Below are 21,396 nucleotides of genomic sequence, written 5' to 3'. Positions count from 1 at the left end.
TTTTATACTATATATAGGGAACAAAATGGGAATTCGTGCCTCATAAAATAAATAAACATTTGTTTCATAAGATCCGAGATTTGCATGATTTAAGGTAATCAATCATATTCTTCATACGGAAAATTATAAGTATTTTGGTTATGGTGATTTAATAAGTAAGCTCCCTGATTATGTGTGTTTTCATATGCTGGTTTGCTACTAATTAATTTTTTTAGGACCCCGTGAACCATTTAATTGCCTAAATTTGTTGAATTGCTACTTCTAATCCAATATATTCGAAATGAAGTGTTTTTAGAATGTTGTTGTTTGGATGTTTAATCTTAAATTAACTGTGTGCCGACACTTTGCAATTTGCATAGATGTAATATTTTGGGTTAATTTGCATTATTATGTAGTGTGCTAACTCTTTGCAGTTACAACAAGTAGACCCTACCTTAAGTGAAAATTTCAACTCATCATCACTATAGTTTCAGCAATGGCCGTTGAAGTAGGTTTCTACTTTCCAAACATTACACATACATCATTTATTACAGGCCATTCCTTCACCAACATCCATGTATTAATTTACTATTATAATCCGTTCACACCTACTAGTATTCCTGTTCCATTTCCTTATGGTTAACTTATTTCCCTCTGCAATTTTACTTTACCAAAAAAATGCACTCTCTTATTATAAATAATTCTTTTTTAACAATGCAGATAGTACGTTAAAAAAAGACAATTTAATAAATCACATTTGAAATATTATTTCAGTTATAAAAGTTTAGTCTTATAATTTTAAAATATAGAGTTCAAATTATTTTGAAAATGGTGGTAAAATAGTTATTAATGTTACTTTGTTAATAAAAAAATAAAAAATAATTTTTGGACACAAATTTCAACATCAAATATCTTTAAACATACAATTTTGATTTTTTTATTAATATTTTTTCTTTCTTCAGATGATATGACAATGATAAAGTAAAGACATTAACTCATGGTATATTTTATATGATATGTGATATATGAAGTCAACTTTTGTCTTTAAATAACATATCTGTAATAATTTTTTCCTTCTTTAATTTTTTTTATAAAAATAAAATAAAAAAAAATAATTGTAATTAAACGAATTTTTGAATAACAGTGAAAATATTTTTCTTGCTTATAAGTTAGTGGAGGAAGTTGTTATTATATTTGTTTTGTATATAGGGTGTGCAATGAATTTATTATTGCAATTCTTCGTGTCTGGGACATTACCAAATGAGCAATGTGCATTTATTTAGTTGCGGTGATCCATGAGTGGTAACTATAAAAGATTAATGAAGCCTTATCTAGCATTACAAAGTGATGGGGATGAGAATAGAAGGGGAATTAATTGTGACAATCCTAAAATTGTTTATAAAGAAGAAATTGATGTACACTAAATGTTCTGACCGTAACACATGCTTCAGCGTCAACTGCGCAGAGGGAAATCAAATGAAATGTGCTCAGATGGAATCTAGATGACTTTTTTCCCTTGTTTTTCTTTTTTCATTTTCAATTCTTTCTAATATTTCTATTGACGATGCATAAAAGAGGAATATACTCAAATATTTCTAAAAAAAAAACGATAAAAATTTGACAATTGCATAGATAGGAAGTAATACTAATATGTGGAACTTAAAAGACTAGAAGTGATGAAACACGATGGAAGATGACCGTTTCAAATCTCCGATGAAATGATGTACTTACAAATACTTCAATTAATATTCAAGTTAGTGGAAGATTGAAGTGAACGAGAGGTAATAAATAGTGGTGTATATTTTATTTTTAGACAAGAAACTTCTTATATAAAAGAATAATTTATGAGATATGAGATAAAAATCTATTGAGAACGTTATTTTTGTTGTGATGCGTAGATCCACGTTAGATTATGATAATGTGATCAACGATCTTTAGAGAAATGTTCTTCATATGATATTAGATTTTTGATGTAGAAGTCTAATTCATATGACGATGTAATGTTTGATCAATAATCGTTCTAACCATTATTCAAATTTAAATTCTCTTAGAACAATTATATTTTAATTGAAGTTCATTAACCACTTGAGTTCAATCACTTGATTGATGTACAATATATTTGTTAAGAATACATATATATCACTATACATGTGTAAAATGTTTTTATATTAATAACTATATATTTTGAAAATTGTTATTAATTTTTTTTTTTTAAATGTAAAAATTGCATATTAGTCCTTAAACACCATAAATATGGCATACACTTTTTTTTTTTGGACTCAAGCCATAATAATTCTTAGGTGGTAATCATTTTAATTGATTTTTCTAAAAATAGAAACTAATATATAATGTACACATGGGAAAACCGTACCATCCGTGAATGGGACGACATAGATGAAAATGCATGTTCACCCATGTGGTTTGTGTTCCCTTTGATACTTTTCCAGTGGACCCTACATGTTCAGTGGTTAATCTTAGCCCTTGATTTGTTTGACCCCATCCTAGTCTCAAAGAGCTTCTACAAATTGGGCCAAACTGAACTAGTATGGAATTTGGGTGGATCACATTTTTTCGTCAAAAGGAGACCAATACAGTGAGATTCCAATTGGCTCTGGCTAACAATGCTCAATATTAATGATGGATAGCCGGTACATGTTCATCAATTTTCATTTATTTTTGTTGGATTTTAACTTCCAATAGTGTATTAAAAAGTGGATTGATAAAATCGAAAGAATTGGTGAACATTTTCCTTAATGGCCAGCTATCTCCTGGCCGAACATTTTATTTATAAAAAATACTATATTTATCCTTCTCCTCGTCCACTTCAATTCAAATGTGACTCATGATGAGTATCACGTGGCACATCTTTTTCAGAAGGTTTTTTTTTTGAGAAAAAGTATGATATGGCACGGTTAAATTCAAATAATCACAAATAATCTCAAAGTTGGAAAAGATAAATTACTTTTATTTATTAAAGATAGCAATGATTAACATAAGCTTAAAAAATATAAGTTATTTTTATTTATAAATTATTAAAAATTAAATTTAACAACTCTCTTTATCTTTATTTAGTATTGATACGATAAATTAAATTTTAAAAGTATTTATTATTTTTAATTTATTGAACTAATTTTAATTTAATAATTATTTCAGACATAAACATTAATTTATAGTAGATCACATAACATATTCCCCTATTTAGATATGTTTATATTTTTATAAAAGAGAATTAAATTATAATTTTATTAATAAAAATTAATGTTTTGATTCATATATATTTAATTTATTTAAATTAAATAAATAATTTTTTTATTAATAAATTATAAAATAATTGTTTTTTATAAAAAAGACCGAAAGAAGTAATATTTTAGCTTTTGAATTGAGTCAGGTTTCATATTTACATAGGTGAATTGTTCTCCTTCTAATAAAGGAAGGAAAATCACATAGTTACGTAACGTAGCGAAAGAATCAAATTAATTGTTTAGATGAAAATAGAACGATGTTTATTTTGATGGTAGAGAATCCAAATCTGATATACAGTAGTGGCTTAGCTTCTTTCATGTTAGCTGAAAAAGACGTTTTCGTTGAACGGAAAACCTACTCAAGTAATTGATTAAGAAGTAAAAAAATTATTTGCTGATCATTTGTTTTGTGAACATGTTGACATCATGTGTGAAGTGTATAATGACAATCATACGGAATATGGTTATCTCTAATCATACGCTAAATTCATCAAACCGTGAGAATGTATATTTAGTCAAATCAAGAAATAGCGTGATTATCTTGTATGACTCCATCAAGAGAATGTATTATGGATTTCGTGTAATATCGCATTGGGTTCTAGCGAAAAAATATATAACTAAGAGTCTAGTCAAAATACAATGGAATTAAAAATTACGCACTTAAATTATTGTTTTATATCTAATAAAAATTTATTACTTTGGCATATCACTTCACGTTTTTATTTATATGTCAATGTAACATTTTTATTTATATATATATGATTATTTACACTAAAATACAATAATATAGAATATGTGTTTGAGATTTAAAATTTAAGGAATGGTTGGTATACGGGCCCTATGATTGGTTTTCCTTAACGTATCTTCCAAGGTAACGTCAGTTAATTAGTGTTTGTAGAAAGGCAAATGGGTGTTACATGCAAAGAGCATGTGAAAGTGTTAGATCCATGGTTTGGATGCATGTGACAATTGATCGAGAACATGATTAAAAAAGGGATCAAAATTGGTATAATATTGATCCAAATGATTATATCGGGTTTTATAGCACCGTACTTAAGGACATGCACATCTCCGAGATGAGTTTAATTTGGTCAAAATGTGCATGTGATTGCATTATTTGATTTGGATTAGATTAGGATATATAGCGCATTTAGCTTATCATAAGCACACCATGTGCGCAACCAGCTACTTTTCCCATGATGCTCCCAATTCCTTTATTCTATTATAACTAGATTACGTTTTACACTTTTTTAAGCTCTTTTTAATTAGTTGAAATTTCAATCAAATTTACTAAACTATATATAATTCACGTAAATTTACTAGGATATATTTGATTTTTTGATAAATTAAAGAGATTATGTTGTCAGCGTAATTCATTAACTATTATTATTACTATAGTTAATTCCTAATGATATAAATATACTCTCATTGTTGAATTATGTGTTGGAAAAATAATTAACAGATAAATTTAAATAATAATCACAACACAACAGCATAATACTATATGAAAATTATTATAATATATAAATTTATCTTAAATATCAGAATAATTTATACTATTAATATACAACCACATTCTTCAAAGAGAATATATAACTATCTTACAAAATTATAAAACAATAGAGAAAAAAAAGACAAATATAAGTTTATAATATATTTGACAGATAAAAATTATAATAAAAAATTAAAGTCAAATATATAATATTAAAATTCTTCTTTTTTTACGATTCCAAAAGTAACGTAGAACTATTTCAATTTTAATCAAAACTTAATGCAATGATCAATATGAAAATCGTAGGGACAAATATTATTTTTAATTTTCTTTTTAATATTATTGTAATTAACTTAATTTTTTTGTGAGATTTAGTTTGAGAGATATGAAACTTAGATTGAGATTATATATTATTTTTCATATTTTTTGGGACGATTTTCCATTGATGTTTACTGGATCAATCATGAATTCGAGGTGATGGGAAAGTGGGCAATTATGGCTCTATATCTGAACATAAGTTAAAGTAAACCAGTGGATGACAAATTATTAGATCACATTAATATGAAATAATACAAGTTATATTTGGATAAAACGTGGCTTGTCAAATTGTGCTACTCCTACTTATATCTTTCCTTTTCTTTTCGTTTCCAGGACCAGGACAAATGTAGCTAGGCATACGCAGCAATAATTAATAATATCTATGGAATATTCTTTAATGTCCAAATAAATATAATTAATTCTAATTTTGAATTTTGTAATTTTTATCTCTAAAACTGATTTTTTATTTAGAGTTTGAATTCACTTCTATATTAATGCATCAAAATATAAATTATTTTAAATTTAATTCATTTTATATTAGAATTAAATTTATAAATTAATTCAAAATTATATGAACATATCATCACTAATGCATCATTGGGAATTATTAGGGGTTAAGTACATGCTATTTTGTTTTGTACATTTATGATTTTTCAGTTTAATACCCAGCTTGTTTTTTCTTAACTTTTAACATTGCTCTCTGATTTTTCCCGTGGAATTTAATGGGAGCATGTTAATGAACTTATATAGTGACGTTGCTTCATGCTTGTGAACTAATAAAAACAAATTCACTACATTGTCATCATAAATTAATAAATACAGATGAACTTATCGATCAATTTTTATATAATTTAAAAATTGAAAGTAAATGAAAAATAACAAAAATTTGAGAACAAATTACCTATCCTAAGACATATTTATAGAAAAAATAATTGTGCTGAAATGAACTTCTCATGAATGATCTGTCCAAAAACACTTCTCTTTAATAATGCATGGGATCATGTGCTGGATATATAATGCAAGCATTAATATTAGCATGTTTCTCAGATTCAATATTCACAAGTTTATTTATTTTTATCTAACTTATGTTGTCTAAGTAGTAAGCAGTTTGAATCTCTTAGATATGTAAATATGGGTTTGGTAAGTAATTCATGTATATGAAAATTATTATTTGATTGACATAACTCTTAAATGTGCTCTAGATTCTTGAAGTTAAGAGATTAATCACATCATTTGCACTTAGATGATGTAATGAGAAACAAAAATTAAGTTATTTTTACAAAGATAATTGAAAATAAAACAATGCAATATTAAATGGACATGTATTTCACTTCCAAAAGTTTGTAGAAAGTACGAAGGTCCTACTCAAACACATATATAAATTAAATAGGTTCGAATAAAGCACGAACGTGAGCTACGAGAAATTGAAGAAGTCTCAAGAGATAGGAAGAAAAGTGATTTTATTGCAATTAAATGACACATAAAATAACAATTGTGGATCAATGATTGAATGGAAAGAAGGGGTGTAGTTAAGAATAATACAAATAATGTTGGATCAGAAATTGATGAGGTAGTGGGTTGTACAAATGAAGCCCAACATATATAGCAATGGAAGGAATGATAAGAGACTATTAGTAGTGAAGTAATTATGAAGAGCAAAATACTCAGCAATAGATTCAGTAACGTCTTGCTTCAAATTAAAAAGAAGATCCTTCATACCTCAAATGAAATAAGAGTTATGAGAATGTTTGGTACCGTTCAAAATAATAAGTCTGGACACATATTACTCACGATCAAAGGTACACATCTAGAGCATAGCGTTTAAAAGGTAAATGTGTCCATATGTACACATCTAAATAATATCAATACAAGAAAAAACCTAAAACGTGAAAAATAGCAATAAAAAAGGATTTAGGGTAGCATTACCTAAGTAATTAATAATCAAATGTGCTAGAATAGCGTAGCAAGAAATTTTGTGAGAGTAGAGTGTGAGAGAGTTTAGTAGTCAACGGTTTTATAAATTCTAATTTTTGAAACCTCTAAAAGTATACATATAGATTGGGAGGCCCCTTGTCTCTATGGCCATATTATTACTTGTCCTACCAATCTCTCTCATTTGTTGTCGAAGCTTCGTATTAAGGACTTGTTGCATCATTTGTCCAAGTCTTGACATGAGTATATTATATGAGGTATGCTCCCTCCTCCTCGACTGATTCTATTAACAATACTATGTTGTTTTCTTTCGTTAGGGTCACTTGTTCTACAAAGGCTACATGTTCTTATTCGATTAAATCATCATATAATTAGTTAGGTATGACTGACTAGTTGACACTGACGATCTTCATGTTGTGGGTTGCTTGAATCTTATTTGGAAATTGTGGGTTTTCCCTCGAGTTAAATTGTTTATTTGGCATGATTCTCGTAATTGACTACCCTACTTAGACTCAACTTCAAACCAAGATCGTTAACGGTCCCCTATATTTGTGTTTTTTTTTATCTTCTTTGAAGAATACCTAGCATACTTTTCTTATATTCAATGGTGGATCCAAAAACATTTCGCAAGTGATAAAATTGAAATGATAAAATAAATGACTCAACAATTTTATCTTGGTTCATTACTAACTTAGTAGCTACATTAAGTCCTTCATTTGAAGGATTTAATCTACTATATTTAGAACTTACACTTGAACACTTGATTAGTCACAATGACTGTGCTCAATCTTCTCACCTCCAACTTTGTACCATCAAGTTGTTGAGTAAAGGGCAATCACTATCAAATTGAGTTTACAAGTTTTAACAAGTCTTCTCAACCACTACTGAGGTTGGTTACAAAAAGGAGTATTTGTGGGTTTCAAAATTTTCTCTCTAGCTAAAGGATGTTTATCGAATAAGCTCTCAGATTTTTCTTAATCAAACACTTAGATAAATTTGACAATTTTATAATTCAGTATTTTTGCTTGCTGGTTTGAGACTGTTTCACTTTGAAAGAATGTTGTAAGTTGTAGTGATCAGTTATGTTATTTGAATTCAAAACCAGGTTCTATTTATAGAAATCTTTGCAGTATTTCCTTTGTCCTTCAATGTATGGATGAATGTCCTTCAAGGAATGACTTTGTATCCTTCATGGTATGGTATGTTTGTCCTTTAGTATGGTGCTTCATTGTCTTCAAAAATATATTTGTTGAGTTCAATTCTAGCCATTGAGCATTAAACTGAAACTTAGAATTTTTCTAAGTGTTTTCAGAATTTAGTTTTGAATGATATATAATGTAGTGGATCTAGAAATATGAACATCAGAGACATAGTTTCTTGACCAAAAGCAACAACACCATAATCATGTTTTCTTGACTAGAGGCAAGAACAACCAAATGAAGGAACAATTAGAGGCACAATTACTGAACTAGAGGCAAGAACACCATATGCACAATTACTGGATCAGAAGCAAGAGCAATCAGAGGCATGATGAACACTAGAGGTATGATTTCTTGACCAGAGACAATGACCAAAAGTAGTATTAATTGACTAGAGACATGGCAAAGGCATTATTACTAGACCAGAAACAATAATCAGAAGCAAGTTTACTAGACCAGAGGCAACAACCAGAAGTAAAAGTAAATGACTAGAGGTAGACTACAAAAAGCACTGACTATGTAAGAGTGTTGATTTTTACTAGATGCATTGACTTTTTCCAACATTGACTTTTTACTAGAGGCATTGACTTTTCCAATATTGATTTTTTTTACCATAAACATTGACTTTTATCGAAGTATTGACTTTTGCCATGACATTGACTTTACCATAATGTTGACTTTCACCAGAGACAAGAAAGTTAGATGCTTGCTTCTTCTCTTGAGGCAAATTATCAGAGGCAGTTTTGTTGAGGCAAAAACCTTTTTGATGTATGTTTTAATGACAACAAACCTTACAAAATAAAAGATTAAGTTTTATGAATGGTGGTCTACTAATGATTGAACTTGAGTTTTGTTTAACAAACATGAATTGCATAAGTGAACAAGCAAGAAGTCATTCATTTCATCAAAGTGCATAAGTATCCACTCAATAATGAAATAATCTCAAAAGAAATGTATCATATATCAATCATTCAAGAGAAGAATTATTACATCTTCAAGATAGCATCTTCATGAAGAAGATGCTCAAATACAACCATCAATGATCACACTATGTTATAAATCAGAAGCAAGATCATTTGAAAATGAAGCAAAAATACAAAGACAGAACGGAGAACATTCTCGACAAAAGTCTAGAAAACAGAGAACGTTCTCCATGGTTCTGAGATTTCAAGAACAAATGAGCTCATTTGTTGAAGAAGAAGTTGCCCCTGGATTTTGCAATCATTGTTTATGTATTTCACAAACATGTGATTTGTACTTTCAAGGAATATAAATGATTCATCTCAACAAAGAATCAATTCAAAATACAGAGTAGAAAAGCTATGGATTATGATGAATCAAGCAAGTCCAAGCAAGACTGATCATTATTGAGCTTGACTATCAAGAACGAAGAACATTCTTGACAACATTCTGATCATTCTGGACATCAGTCTGAAAAATGAAGAATGTTTTGGTTATTAATACTGAAGTCTGGAATAATGGAGAAAGTTCTCCCTTTCACAACTTTAAATCCAAGAACATTCTGGTTTTGACAACATTAGTTGAAGAACGTTCTAGTTTACAAAGAACAGAGTCTTCTTTAGTTTAAGATCAATATGGGAAATGAAAGTACATCAATCTACATTGCAAATCCCCAATATTTAATGCAAAGGATCCTAGACCAGAGGCAACAACCAGAAGTAAAAGTAAATGACTAGAGGTAGACTACAAAAAGCACTGACTATGTAAGAGTGTTGATTTTTACTAGATGCATTGACTTTTTCCAACATTGACTTTTTACTAGAGGCATTGACTTTTCCAATATTGATTTTTTTTACCATAAACATTGACTTTTATCGAAGTATTGACTTTTGCCATGACATTGACTTTACCATAATGTTGACTTTCACCAGAGACAAGAAAGTTAGATGCTTGCTTCTTCTCTTGAGGCAAATTATCAGAGGCAGTTTTGTTGAGGCAAAAACCTTTTTGATGTATGTTTTAATGACAACAAACCTTACAAAATAAAAGATTAAGTTTTATGAATGGTGGTCTACTAATGATTGAACTTGAGTTTTGTTTAACAAACATGAATTGCATAAGTGAACAAGCAAGAAGTCATTCATTTCATCAAAGTGCATAAGTATCCACTCAATAATGAAATAATCTCAAAAGAAATGTATCATATATCAATCATTCAAGAGAAGAATTATTACATCTTCAAGATAGCATCTTCATGAAGAAGATGCTCAAATACAACCATCAATGATCACACTATGTTATAAATCAGAAGCAAGATCATTTGAAAATGAAGCAAAAATACAAAGACAGAACGGAGAACATTCTCGACAAAAGTCTAGAAAACAGAGAACGTTCTCCATGGTTCTGAGATTTCAAGAACAAATGAGCTCATTTGTTGAAGAAGAAGTTGCCCCTGGATTTTGCAATCATTGTTTATGTATTTCACAAACATGTGATTTGTACTTTCAAGGAATATAAATGATTCATCTCAACAAAGAATCAATTCAAAATACAGAGTAGAAAAGCTATGGATTATGATGAATCAAGCAAGTCCAAGCAAGACTGATCATTATTGAGCTTGACTATCAAGAACGAAGAACATTCTTGACAACATTCTGATCATTCTGGACATCAGTCTGAAAAATGAAGAATGTTTTGGTTATTAATACTGAAGTCTGGAATAATGGAGAAAGTTCTCCCTTTCACAACTTTAAATCCAAGAACATTCTGGTTTTGACAACATTAGTTGAAGAACGTTCTAGTTTACAAAGAACAGAGTCTTCTTTAGTTTAAGATCAATATGGGAAATGAAAGTACATCAATCTACATTGCAAATCCCCAATATTTAATGCAAAGGATCATAATTATTTACTCAAGATTATTTTGGACATATTCAAAGAGAAAATAATCAACAAAAGCAAAGACATGCATTAAAAATGAAAAACAACATTAATCTCCAAAGTTGATGGCTTGCGATAGACAAGAACATTTCTGGTTTGTTGATAAACTAGTCCCTATTACGAAGGTACCAGAAGTAGGTACACAAAGCTCATACCAGAAAGATCTACTTCAAAAGATTAACAAAGACAAAAGCTAAGCATCAAGAACTAACAAGCAAGATCAAATCTGTTTTGAATGCAAGGAAAACTCATGCAAATTTTGAATGGATTTCCAGTTCATGTACTAGGAATATACAACTCTCATATGAGCAAAATAATCACTCAAAAGGATCAAATATTAAAAGGCACAACTTGAAACAAAAGTGACAAATGATAATTCTCCAACAGTGTAAAATCAGTCTCTAAACTGATAAACATTCTCTATCTTGTTACACATGATCTTCAACAGCAAACATCTTTATCCAGTAGGATTAACAGTTGTCTCCAGAATAATCAATATCATTCTTCAGTATGATGATATCAGTCCAGAATGATACGAACATTATTCACCTGACCATCATTCTCCAGCTTTGTTACATCATTCTCCAACCTGTTTTGCATGATTCAAAAGGCAATCTTAATCTAAATCGATTAAGCACATATCTAAGATGTTTATGTGCATAAACAAAGGATCATAACAATCAGGAATGAAAAGCCACATATCAGACATTGTGAACACAGAAACAAAAATGGATAATGTTCAAAATAGTAACATTCAAAGTTCCAAAAATCTGGGTGAACCATGATATATTCTTGTTTGGCATCTCTTTCCTTATCTGTTTACTTTCAGTATATTTGATTATCAAGTTAAATAGATAAGTTAAATTGTTGATTTTAAGTAACCAAGAACGTTCTCCGTTTTCTCGTCAAGAACCAAAAACGTTCTCCGTTTTCTGTTTTCACAACCAAGATCAATCTTGAGTTATTTCTTTAAGTTTTAACAAGAAGTTTTAAAAAGGATAATTTACAATTCAAACCCCCTTTCTTGTAAATTGACATTGCTACTTCAGTTTTGACCAGAAGCTTAATTGCTTCACCAGAGCCAGACTTTCCCTAAATCTGTTTTGCTTCATTAGAGGCAGACATCCCAATGTCTTTTCACCAGAGGCAGACTTTCCCAAAATATATTTTGCTTCATCAGAGGCAGACTTCAACAGATGCACTAAGTGTAGAAATGAATCAGATATAATCTTGGCAAATCTTTTTGTACCACCAGAGGCAGAAACGGTCTAATGTTTTGTATCATTAGAGGGAGTGTTTCAGTGGTAATTTTTCATCAGTTTTGAATGCAAAATTTTCATGATTTTTTGACCAATTCATCAGAGGATATATCCTAATATCCTACAATGTTGTTTATTATCTTGGAATTGCACACTTAAATAAAATATTAGTGCATAAAATTGTTATCACAAACTGATTTTGTTATCATCAAAAGTAGGATTTTTTGTATTTGAAACCAATATTGTTCTCACAATTATACTTTTTCTAGTCATGATATTTATTTTCTTTATGGAGGAAATAACTCCCGTAATGTTGTACACGAGACGACCATTGCTCACTTTTCTTCACAACAAGGAAAATTGTATCCTCACTCAATTGTGTCATCTATTAGACATAAGCCATTTGAGAGAGATTTTTCTGTTGATTTCTGCTTTCATGTCTTCAGGTTTTGGACACTCTCTCCCATGTAAAATTCACTATGATCATTTGAATTTTTTTTTTTTTTTTTTATGTTTGATGAATGAGAAACTTTGAAAGTGACCATTATAACTCATTTAGTGCGCAATCCAATACCTTCATGGTTGGAAGCACATTAAAGAAGATTCTATTGACATAAGTTTAAGTCACATTCATCCTCCTTTTTCATCTTGGGTGACACCTCCTATTGGAAGTTTGACATGTAATTTGGATGTTAATTTTTGTAATGGCCGAACATGTTTTGGCATGTATTTGTGGGATCACGAAGGTGTTTTTGTTCTCAATATGGATCTTCTAAAGGCCCATTCAATGGACAATGAAATTAGGCTACGCTAATAACATTATTGAATTTGATTCTCAAATAGTTGCATGGATTCTATACACCGAAAGGAATGACGGGGAAAGTTCATAAATAAATAAAAACTAGGGTTAACAACTCATTGCTTAGGGGAATCTTTCTATTACAATGATAACTCACTAACAATTAAAAAGATCTAGATACTATTATGAGGTCTCACTATTCAAATACTCATAAAAACCCCTTAACCATTTGGGCCCAACTCTATTATGTTTGCCCTTTCTCAAATGTCCTTCTTCTTGCTCATATATGTCTTGAATTGCTTCTTGGGCCATGACGTTCCTATGAGGATCGAAAGACACCTTGTACTCAACATGCAAGCTAGGATAAGTGGCCATGATATCATCATAGTCATCGTATGGCGTTGCCTTCCAACATCGTAGATAGATACAATTATTTAAAATAAATAAATAAATAGTTATAACACACAAATGGTATTTAAATAAAATACAATAACCACCAAATATAATAAGACCATAATTATACACCCTTAATAATAAATTATTATTTTTATCTAATACATCTCAAAATATTTAATAATAATGAATCTTTATTATATTAATAACTAATTTCGAGCACCATATTTTTAATAAATTTAATATCAAAACTGTTACAACTATTGCATTTTGACTTGATATTTTTAACTAATTGATATTTTGACTTGATTTTTGTACGTTTCAAGTCCAATTCATTTTATTAAATTAATATAATTTTATTTAATTAAATTATATTTAATTAAATAATTCTTTAATTAATTTTTTTACTTTTCGACGTTCTATGGTGTGATCCTATAGGCCTCCATTTAATTGACAATAATATAAAATATGAAAATTAATATAAAATATTAAATATTATAAACGATGAATGACATATATCAATGCATCATTTCTACACAATTAATGAAAAAATCGGTGATACGATTTTAACCTTATAGTGACCACTATTTAATGGGTCAATAGTAATGCATAGTAACTATTATGTGAGTAGATTGATTAACATATCTCACGGATCATGAATATGAGATATCAACTCTTCACATAGGTATAAATATTATGAATAATATTTGTACTAGATTGATCCGTTATAAAAACGTTACATAATAGTTATAGCCTAATAACTTTTTCTTTACCCCTGCCCTTACTAGTTTGTACCATCATTATGGCCTTACTATTGTAACCAACAGTTCTCAACGTTTCAACAAGTTTTGACAATGTTTTAGCCACATTGTTCATACAATAATACATGACGAATTGGCTAAAACTATCTAGCAATGATTGTACGATCACGTCTATTACAAACATGAAGCCCAACTGGACTTCCTTCTGCCAACCTACAATTCAAAAGAGCTCTTGACGCTTCAAACATTTCTTCAGGGGCTGGTTTGGGCTGACCCATAAGGTGAATCGATACATCATTAACGGTAAAGCTCATAGTGAGATTATTGTAGTCAGTCACAATAGGATCTAAAGTTTTTAATCATTGCACCCCAAAACCATCATTGCACCACTTAAGGGCAAGACAAATAAGTCCATATAAAATTTGTGAGGGCCCAAAAACAAGGGAACTTGTCTCATTATTACTTCATTCATCTCAAAATAAATTATCTAATTGTAAAATGTTTGTCTTAAAATAAACGACCTTTCAATTTCCAATACGTTTTTTTATGTTTTTTTTATTTTCTTTTTAATTGTACCATTTAATTAATATTACTTGTATCACTTTTAATACAACATCTTTCACTATACATTTATGACATTGACAATGCATCAATACCTAACAAAAATATTTTGATAAAAGTATTATTTTCTTTTTTTTATTTATACAATTTTCTTAATACATATAAAATGATCAAATGACTCCATTATTATAGGACGAAATAAGTTCTTTTTTCCTTTCTAATTTTAGTGTAAATTGCATTATCATTCCCTTACAAAGGAAACAATATTAACAAGTATCTACTCATATCCAATAGTGAGGTTTTTAAGCATATTTTGTGGTATACACAAGTAGAGCTGTTAATTTGACAAACCTCATAATATTGGCCCCAGCCCACATGTTGGAGGGGTCAAAAAAATTTATAATTTAAAAGGCCCAAAAAAAAAGCCCCTAAAATTTTGTGGACTTATAGGCCCACGTTTTAAAAAAAATTAATTTTTTTTAATTTTTTTGATTTTTTCACCGATAAAAAAGTTTCGAATTTTTTTTAATAAAAAATTATTTACAATTTTTTTCGATTTTTTTTAATTCAAGAAAAAAAAAATTAATTTTTTATTTATTTTTTCTCACAATTTTTTTAGAATTTATTTTTTTGAGAAAAAATTATTTTAAAATTTTTTCAAGAAAAATTATCAAAATATTAGAACCTGAAAGCTCCCTCTCTTAAGCCCCATAAAAATAATGGACCGAAATCTTAAAAAAAAAATTAAAGAGGCTTAATAATTGTAGGTTTTTTGACAGCTCTATCCGCAAGTACCTGCTGATATTAATATATATATGATTAATTTAAAATTACTAATATTTGAATAAAATAAATTAAGTTTAAATATCTTTTTTGACCGCTGATATTTGAATTACTGTTTCAAAAAACGAATAGAATATTGGACAACCATTTCATATATGTAAGATATTTATTTTTTTCCCTCATAATTTAAGTTGAATATAACTCATTCCCTACAAATCGATTTAGAATGTAAGAATTATCCCCACTTTCAAACACATTGACATACCTAATATCCAATGTGGTCTGATTGTAGATAACTTAATAAATCTTAGAATGACTAATACCTTCTTAAAATTTAATCACCACTTATATATACATTATCATATTTAATCTCATCCAATCCAATGTAAAACTCTTAAAATTAAAGGCAAATGAAAACACATATTTCTCGAGTCATAACTTATATCTATAGTACTTACCTACACCACCACCGATATCAAATTTAGGTTGTGCAAATACAACTTACATAGTGGAATTTTCCCTCTGATAAACAAAAGAATTATTATTATTATTATTATTATTATTATTATTATTATTAATAATAAGTCGGACGTTTTGTTTTGTTTCAGTTTCGAATCTGAAATGCTACAATTGTTTGAATTAATTATAGTCAAATTTATTGTTTCTTCTAAAATAAAATAAAAATCTATGTTAGAGTGTCTCGAGTTACTAGGGGATGTGATGTGGTATTCAATGTGGCCACATTCTATATCCGGATTTTTAATCATAGATCCTAGCATATCTATCTCCCCAAAAAAGCAAAAGAAAAAAAAAATGCCACGTGCTTTGGATGTCTCTTAATGATGATGAATGAATGATAAATTTGACAGAACAAATTAAAGACAACTAAACTGTAAATAAATAAACCTTCAACAATGTAATAAAACTATCAACAAACGGTTGAAGCCTAAAGAGTTATCTGAACGACCATAATAAAGACAGCATTTAAGGCCCTTGTTAGCTTGTTACCTACCTTGGACCTTCATGACACTGCTGGATTCTTTGATTATATTTACAAAATAGATAACGAATTTAAAAAAACTAAATGCTATGCAGAGTGATCATAAATTAGACGACGAAAGAATTGCGGATTAAAGGCACAAATAGAGTTAACCAAGATGAATGTCAACCTTTTCTGGATTTACCCTTTCAGTCTGGTTGGCAACAAGCTCAATTCCTAGTTGTCCTTTGTCTCCAGCACCAAATGCATAAAGCTTCCCTGATTCAGTGAGAGCAAAGGTATGAGCATTCCAGTAAATGGAATTGGTTAGACTAATTTGCACCACCCTTTCATTGATCTGTTTCAGTGATGTCACTAGCTCTGGATTTAACACATTTGCATGTCTGTTTCCCTGTAATCATAACAGTAGAAGAAAAAAATATCACCATTGTATGTCGAGAATATTAATTTTGATGCAAAATTTTACATTGTCAACTAATCATACACCATTTTTTGTATGACTCTTAAGATAGATATGATTGATTTCCGGTGTAAAAAATTTGGATATTGTCATAGGAAAAAGAAAAACAATGCTGACCTGTGCATCATTTACTGCATTATGCCCAAGACTAGCAGATTCTCCACAACCGAATGAATATACATCACCATCTTCAGACACTACGAAGGTAGTGTAATCTCCAGTCGCAACATGAACAGCTTTGACATTTGTCAATGCATCTACTACCTTAGGTGCAGCTTCACATTCTTCATTTCCATGCCCCAAGCAACCGTATCGGCCCCATCCCCATGTGCAAACGCGTCCATCCTGTCCAACCACAGCAGCATGCCAAGCACCGGCTGCAACCACCATGGGTTGAAGGTTTAGCGTCTGGAACTGTTCGATCAAACGGGGGAACTTTTCATCAGTTCTTGATCCGTGTCCTAGCTTGCCTCCCAAGCCACACCCAACTGAGTACACTGACCTATAAGTTTTCAAGGAAGCATTGCATTACATACAAAAGACTCAAATAATTAATACAACAATGAAATTACATGTATAAATTAGTTAACTTAATATAAAGTGTCAATGTCCCAAAGGTGTAGCTCAAGTAGTTGAGTTGAGAGGAGTTTGAGAAGGAACAAGGTTCAAACTCTGGCTACTGACATCACATTTTAACAACTTAACATTTGTCTATCAACAGTGTTTGAACCCTTCCATGACTCTTGAGCTTGAGGATATATGAACTTGAAATGTAAATACATGTAAGAATTAGATTAAGATGTGTGTCTAGAACTCACATTCCACTAGGTTGGCAAGCCAGACAAAGAAGGTAGCAATATCCGGCCGCAATTTGCACTACCGGTATGTCTTCCAAAGCTCCTAATAAAGAACGTGGTTCCATATCACTTGGATCAGTGTGGTGGCCAAGTTTGCTATCGACACCCCAAGAAAATGTATAAACCCTGCCTTCTCTTGACAATACAGCTGTGAAAAAGTTACCAATTGCAGCTTGGACGACAAATATGTTTTTCAAAGACTCCACTAACTGTGGAGTTGTAACAGTTTTAGATCCTTGTCCTCCATATTCAGCTTCCCCGAAAGAATCCTTCCCAAATGCATAGACCTGTCCAGAATCAGTGATCAACATTGTCCTCCCAGCACCAGCAGCCGCTTGTATAATTCGAATCCCTTGCAAAGTTCTGAAAAACAATGAATTCCATTAACTTTAAATCAACTAGTTCACTTTCCCGTTAACCTTTAAAAGTTTACATGTTCCGGACCTTATTGGCCGTGGTCGCCATTCTTCATCAGTGGTGCCGTGCCCCAGTTGTCCTGAACTGTTGGATCCAAATGAATAAACTTCCCCTTTAGAAGTCACAGCAATGCTGTGACCAGGACCTGCTATTGCCTGTGATTTCTCCCTCCTGCAACATGCTTCTCCAGCCAACAAATACCTCAAAACCAACTTCCAAGAACCTCCACATCTTTGCTTCAAATCTTGCTTTTCTTCTGTTGTCATTGGCTTAAAGATAGCTCTCTTCAAGCACATGTCAAATGCAGCAAGCTCGGATAACGACAACGTGAAATCCGGAGCAAAGTTTGCTGGCTGCCTGAAGAAGGAACATGTTGCCTACAACATACCCACAAAAAACAAAGCCATTAGCATTATTTGCATTGGTAGATAGGTAGGATTTAATTCACATACACTGTCATTGTAAAAATTTATTACATTGTCAATCAATTACAATCATGATATCATTAAAAACGTTTGACTTTAATCATAACTATAATAAAAGCAAACATATGATTGATTGAGATTTGCCAACCCTGTAAATCTTTTTACTTGACAGTGTATGAAAATTAAACTCAAACTGATAATGGTAGAATTCAATTCAAGAACAACAACTATTTGCATAGGTGAAAAATGCATATAAGTATAGCACTTGCCTCAAGTTTAGCAAGGTCTTGAGGATCCAAATTACACGCTGTAAGGACATGGAGGACAATAGATGGATTAGCAGACAAAGGAAACTCTCCAGGAGTAGAAGAGTTCCCTAAGCAATGGCGTTGCTGCCTTTGAAATGTTGGAAGTGGTTGGGCAACAACAATGGCAGTAATTGACTGGTCAGGGATGTTATGGTATTGAATAGTTGGGGTTCCGCTTGTTGTGGCATCCATGGGCACTGCAAATACTTTAGGCAGTGCCCCCAAACTTTGCAGAAGAAAATATCTAAATTGCGAAAGAAAGAAAAAAATATGCGCAAATTTATTAAAACTACATTAATTGATTGATTTCTTTGTTTCTCTAATTATAGCATGTGAAAGTGAAAACTTTACATATAATTTTACTAACTTGCAAAAAAGTGTGTACCTCAAAAATATAATTCACTAGCAAATCTCAGGTCTCAAACCTACAAAGAAAAACATACTTTACATAAACTCATTATGTGACACAAACTTACACACACAAAAATGACCAAATGTCTCGGTTGATTATAACGTTATAAATGATTAATTACAAGCACAAAAAGGCATGCATTTAGACCCATCAAATCATTAACCTGTAATGAAAGAGGATCAGAAAAAAAAATCACTTCACAAATACCAAATTGAAAAAAAATATTAAAAAACCTGAGTTGCATATGAAAATTATCACCGATCGTTTCATAAAACGTTATTTTAGATATTAGATGACCCAGATGAATAAAAAGCATGAAAAAAGGTAAAAGGATATTTCAAGGTGAATCCAAAGATGAAAACTTTGAGGAGAAGTATAGTATTTCATTCTCCTAAACGGTGAGGGATATTCCCAAAAAAAGAAAGGAATTTTCCAAATATTTGTGATCAAAGTTAAAAACTTCATTCACGTGAAGTCATCATGATTCATTAAAGTGAGATCATCGCAATCAAAATGAAAAATCAAACCAAGAAAATCGTCTTCCATGGTTGAAAACCCAGAAAACAGGGGCTTCTAATTTGAAGCTTGTAAATGGAACCGCAACAAGGGTTAGGTTAAAAAATCGTATTTTTATTTAATTTTTTGGGTGTGATTTTCTCAGATCAGAGAATTATTAGAGTACACTTGCTGAATACGCAACCAGAAAAAAAAGGGTCAAAAAAAAAAAGAAGGAAAAAAAAACAGAAACAGAGAATTTTGGGGAAACAGAACAAAATCACATGGTAAATAAGTTTCCGATGAGTGGCATTACGATCGTCACAGATCGAATAATGAGAAAGCACGGAAACGGTAATTACATATAACGAAGATGAATGATTTGTGAAACTCAATCTGCATCGGTGGAGAAGAATCGGAGAGGATTTTTGTGAAGGGAAAGTTGGGATGAAAGGAAGATGGAGAGAGGTGGGTTTTTGATCAATTAACGTTGGACTGTGTGTGGTGTGGTGTTGGCAAGATGATGAGGAGGTTGAGAGAGAAGGAGAGTAAGAGAGAGAGAGAGAAGAGTTTTTGTTTTTTTAATTTTGAGAGAGTGAGTGAATGAATGAGATAGAATGAATAATTTTAGCTTTTATCCTCTCGTTTTTCCTTTTTTTCATTTTTTTTTCCTTTTATTTTTATGTTTATTTATTAACTGAAGGTGATGATGTGTCGCAATTGCAACCAATTTGGAATTATTTTAGGGTTCAGTTGCTGATCAAAACAAACATGATAAAAGAGCTCAATAAGAATAAAATGAATTATATTATGCATTATTGATTAGAGTTTAATTGTTATATACTAAAACAATATTATTAACACACCATAATTATTTGTAAAATTTTGAAGATTGAATTTAATAAAGATTAAATATTTTTAATAGTTCAATGGTCATAATTATTTTTATTGTAAAAAATATTTAATACATATCTTGTATATATTTTAAATAAAATAAATGATGATATCATGTTTATTATATGTATACGACAAAATAATTTTATTTTATTAGAAAATTTAAGTTAATTTAATAACTTTTTACTTTTATTTCAAATATATGTATATTTTATTAAAAATTGATTTTTAATATTTTAAATTATAATTTTTCAGGGTGAATAAAAAAATCATTTTCTTCCTATGATGATGGTAGAGTCGTAAAAAAAGTCCCTAACTACTAGGTTTTTTAATTTTTTTCTTATTAAATCTTTAATATTAGACCCCTATAAAAATAAATTTTTTTAAATTTTAGCTCATTATTTCATGGGGCTTAAAAGAGAGGACTTATAGGCCCCCAATATTTTGATAATATTGAGATTTTTTCTTGAAAAAATTTTGAAATTTATTATTTTCAAACAAAAATTTGTG

General features: G+C 30.2%; 1 protein-coding gene across 3 annotated transcripts; it reads right to left on the bottom strand.

The window, feature by feature from the left end:
- Positions 1–16,493: 16,493 nt before the first annotated feature.
- Positions 16,494–20,601, bottom strand: LOC101498958 (ultraviolet-B receptor UVR8). 3 transcript variants are annotated; one of them, XM_004502299.4, is made up of 7 exons: positions 20,355–20,601; positions 19,471–19,510; positions 19,047–19,329; positions 18,380–18,729; positions 17,897–18,298; positions 17,196–17,580; positions 16,494–17,009 (listed from the first exon to the last, which is right to left on the bottom strand). In XM_004502299.4, exons 3-7 carry the CDS (start codon positions 19,275–19,277, stop codon positions 16,767–16,769), a joined length of 1,611 nt encoding a protein of 536 aa, XP_004502356.1. In that variant the 5' UTR covers positions 19,278–19,329; positions 19,471–19,510; positions 20,355–20,601; the 3' UTR covers positions 16,494–16,766. The 3 variants fall into 3 exon arrangements, with proteins under 3 accessions (XP_004502356.1, XP_004502354.1, XP_073224515.1); XM_004502297.4 differs by having other exon boundaries at positions 19,471–20,601; XM_073368414.1 differs by lacking the exon at positions 19,471–19,510.
- Positions 20,602–21,396: the final 795 nt, after the last annotated feature.

Source organism: Cicer arietinum, chromosome 5, assembly GCF_000331145.2.
Source record: "Cicer arietinum cultivar CDC Frontier isolate Library 1 chromosome 5, Cicar.CDCFrontier_v2.0, whole genome shotgun sequence".
Classification (NCBI taxonomy): Eukaryota; Viridiplantae; Streptophyta; class Magnoliopsida; order Fabales; family Fabaceae; genus Cicer; species Cicer arietinum.
Note: the sequence above shows the minus strand (reverse complement) of the source record. Positions and strands in the feature narration are given on the sequence as shown.

What these genes read in the sequence shown, in the direction of transcription:
- LOC101498958 (XM_004502297.4), bottom strand. Translation starts at nt 19,277, where the DNA reads ATGGATGCCACAACAAGCGGAACCCCAACTATTCAATACCATAACATC. An exon ending in AAGACCTTGCTAAACTTGAG is followed by an intron (nt 18,730 to 19,046) that starts GCAAGTGCTATA and finishes GGTATGTTGTAG; the next exon opens with GCAACATGTTCCTTCTTCAG. An exon ending in TGGCGACCACGGCCAATAAG is followed by an intron (nt 18,299 to 18,379) that starts GTCCGGAACATG and finishes ATTGTTTTTCAG; the next exon opens with AACTTTGCAAGGGATTCGAA.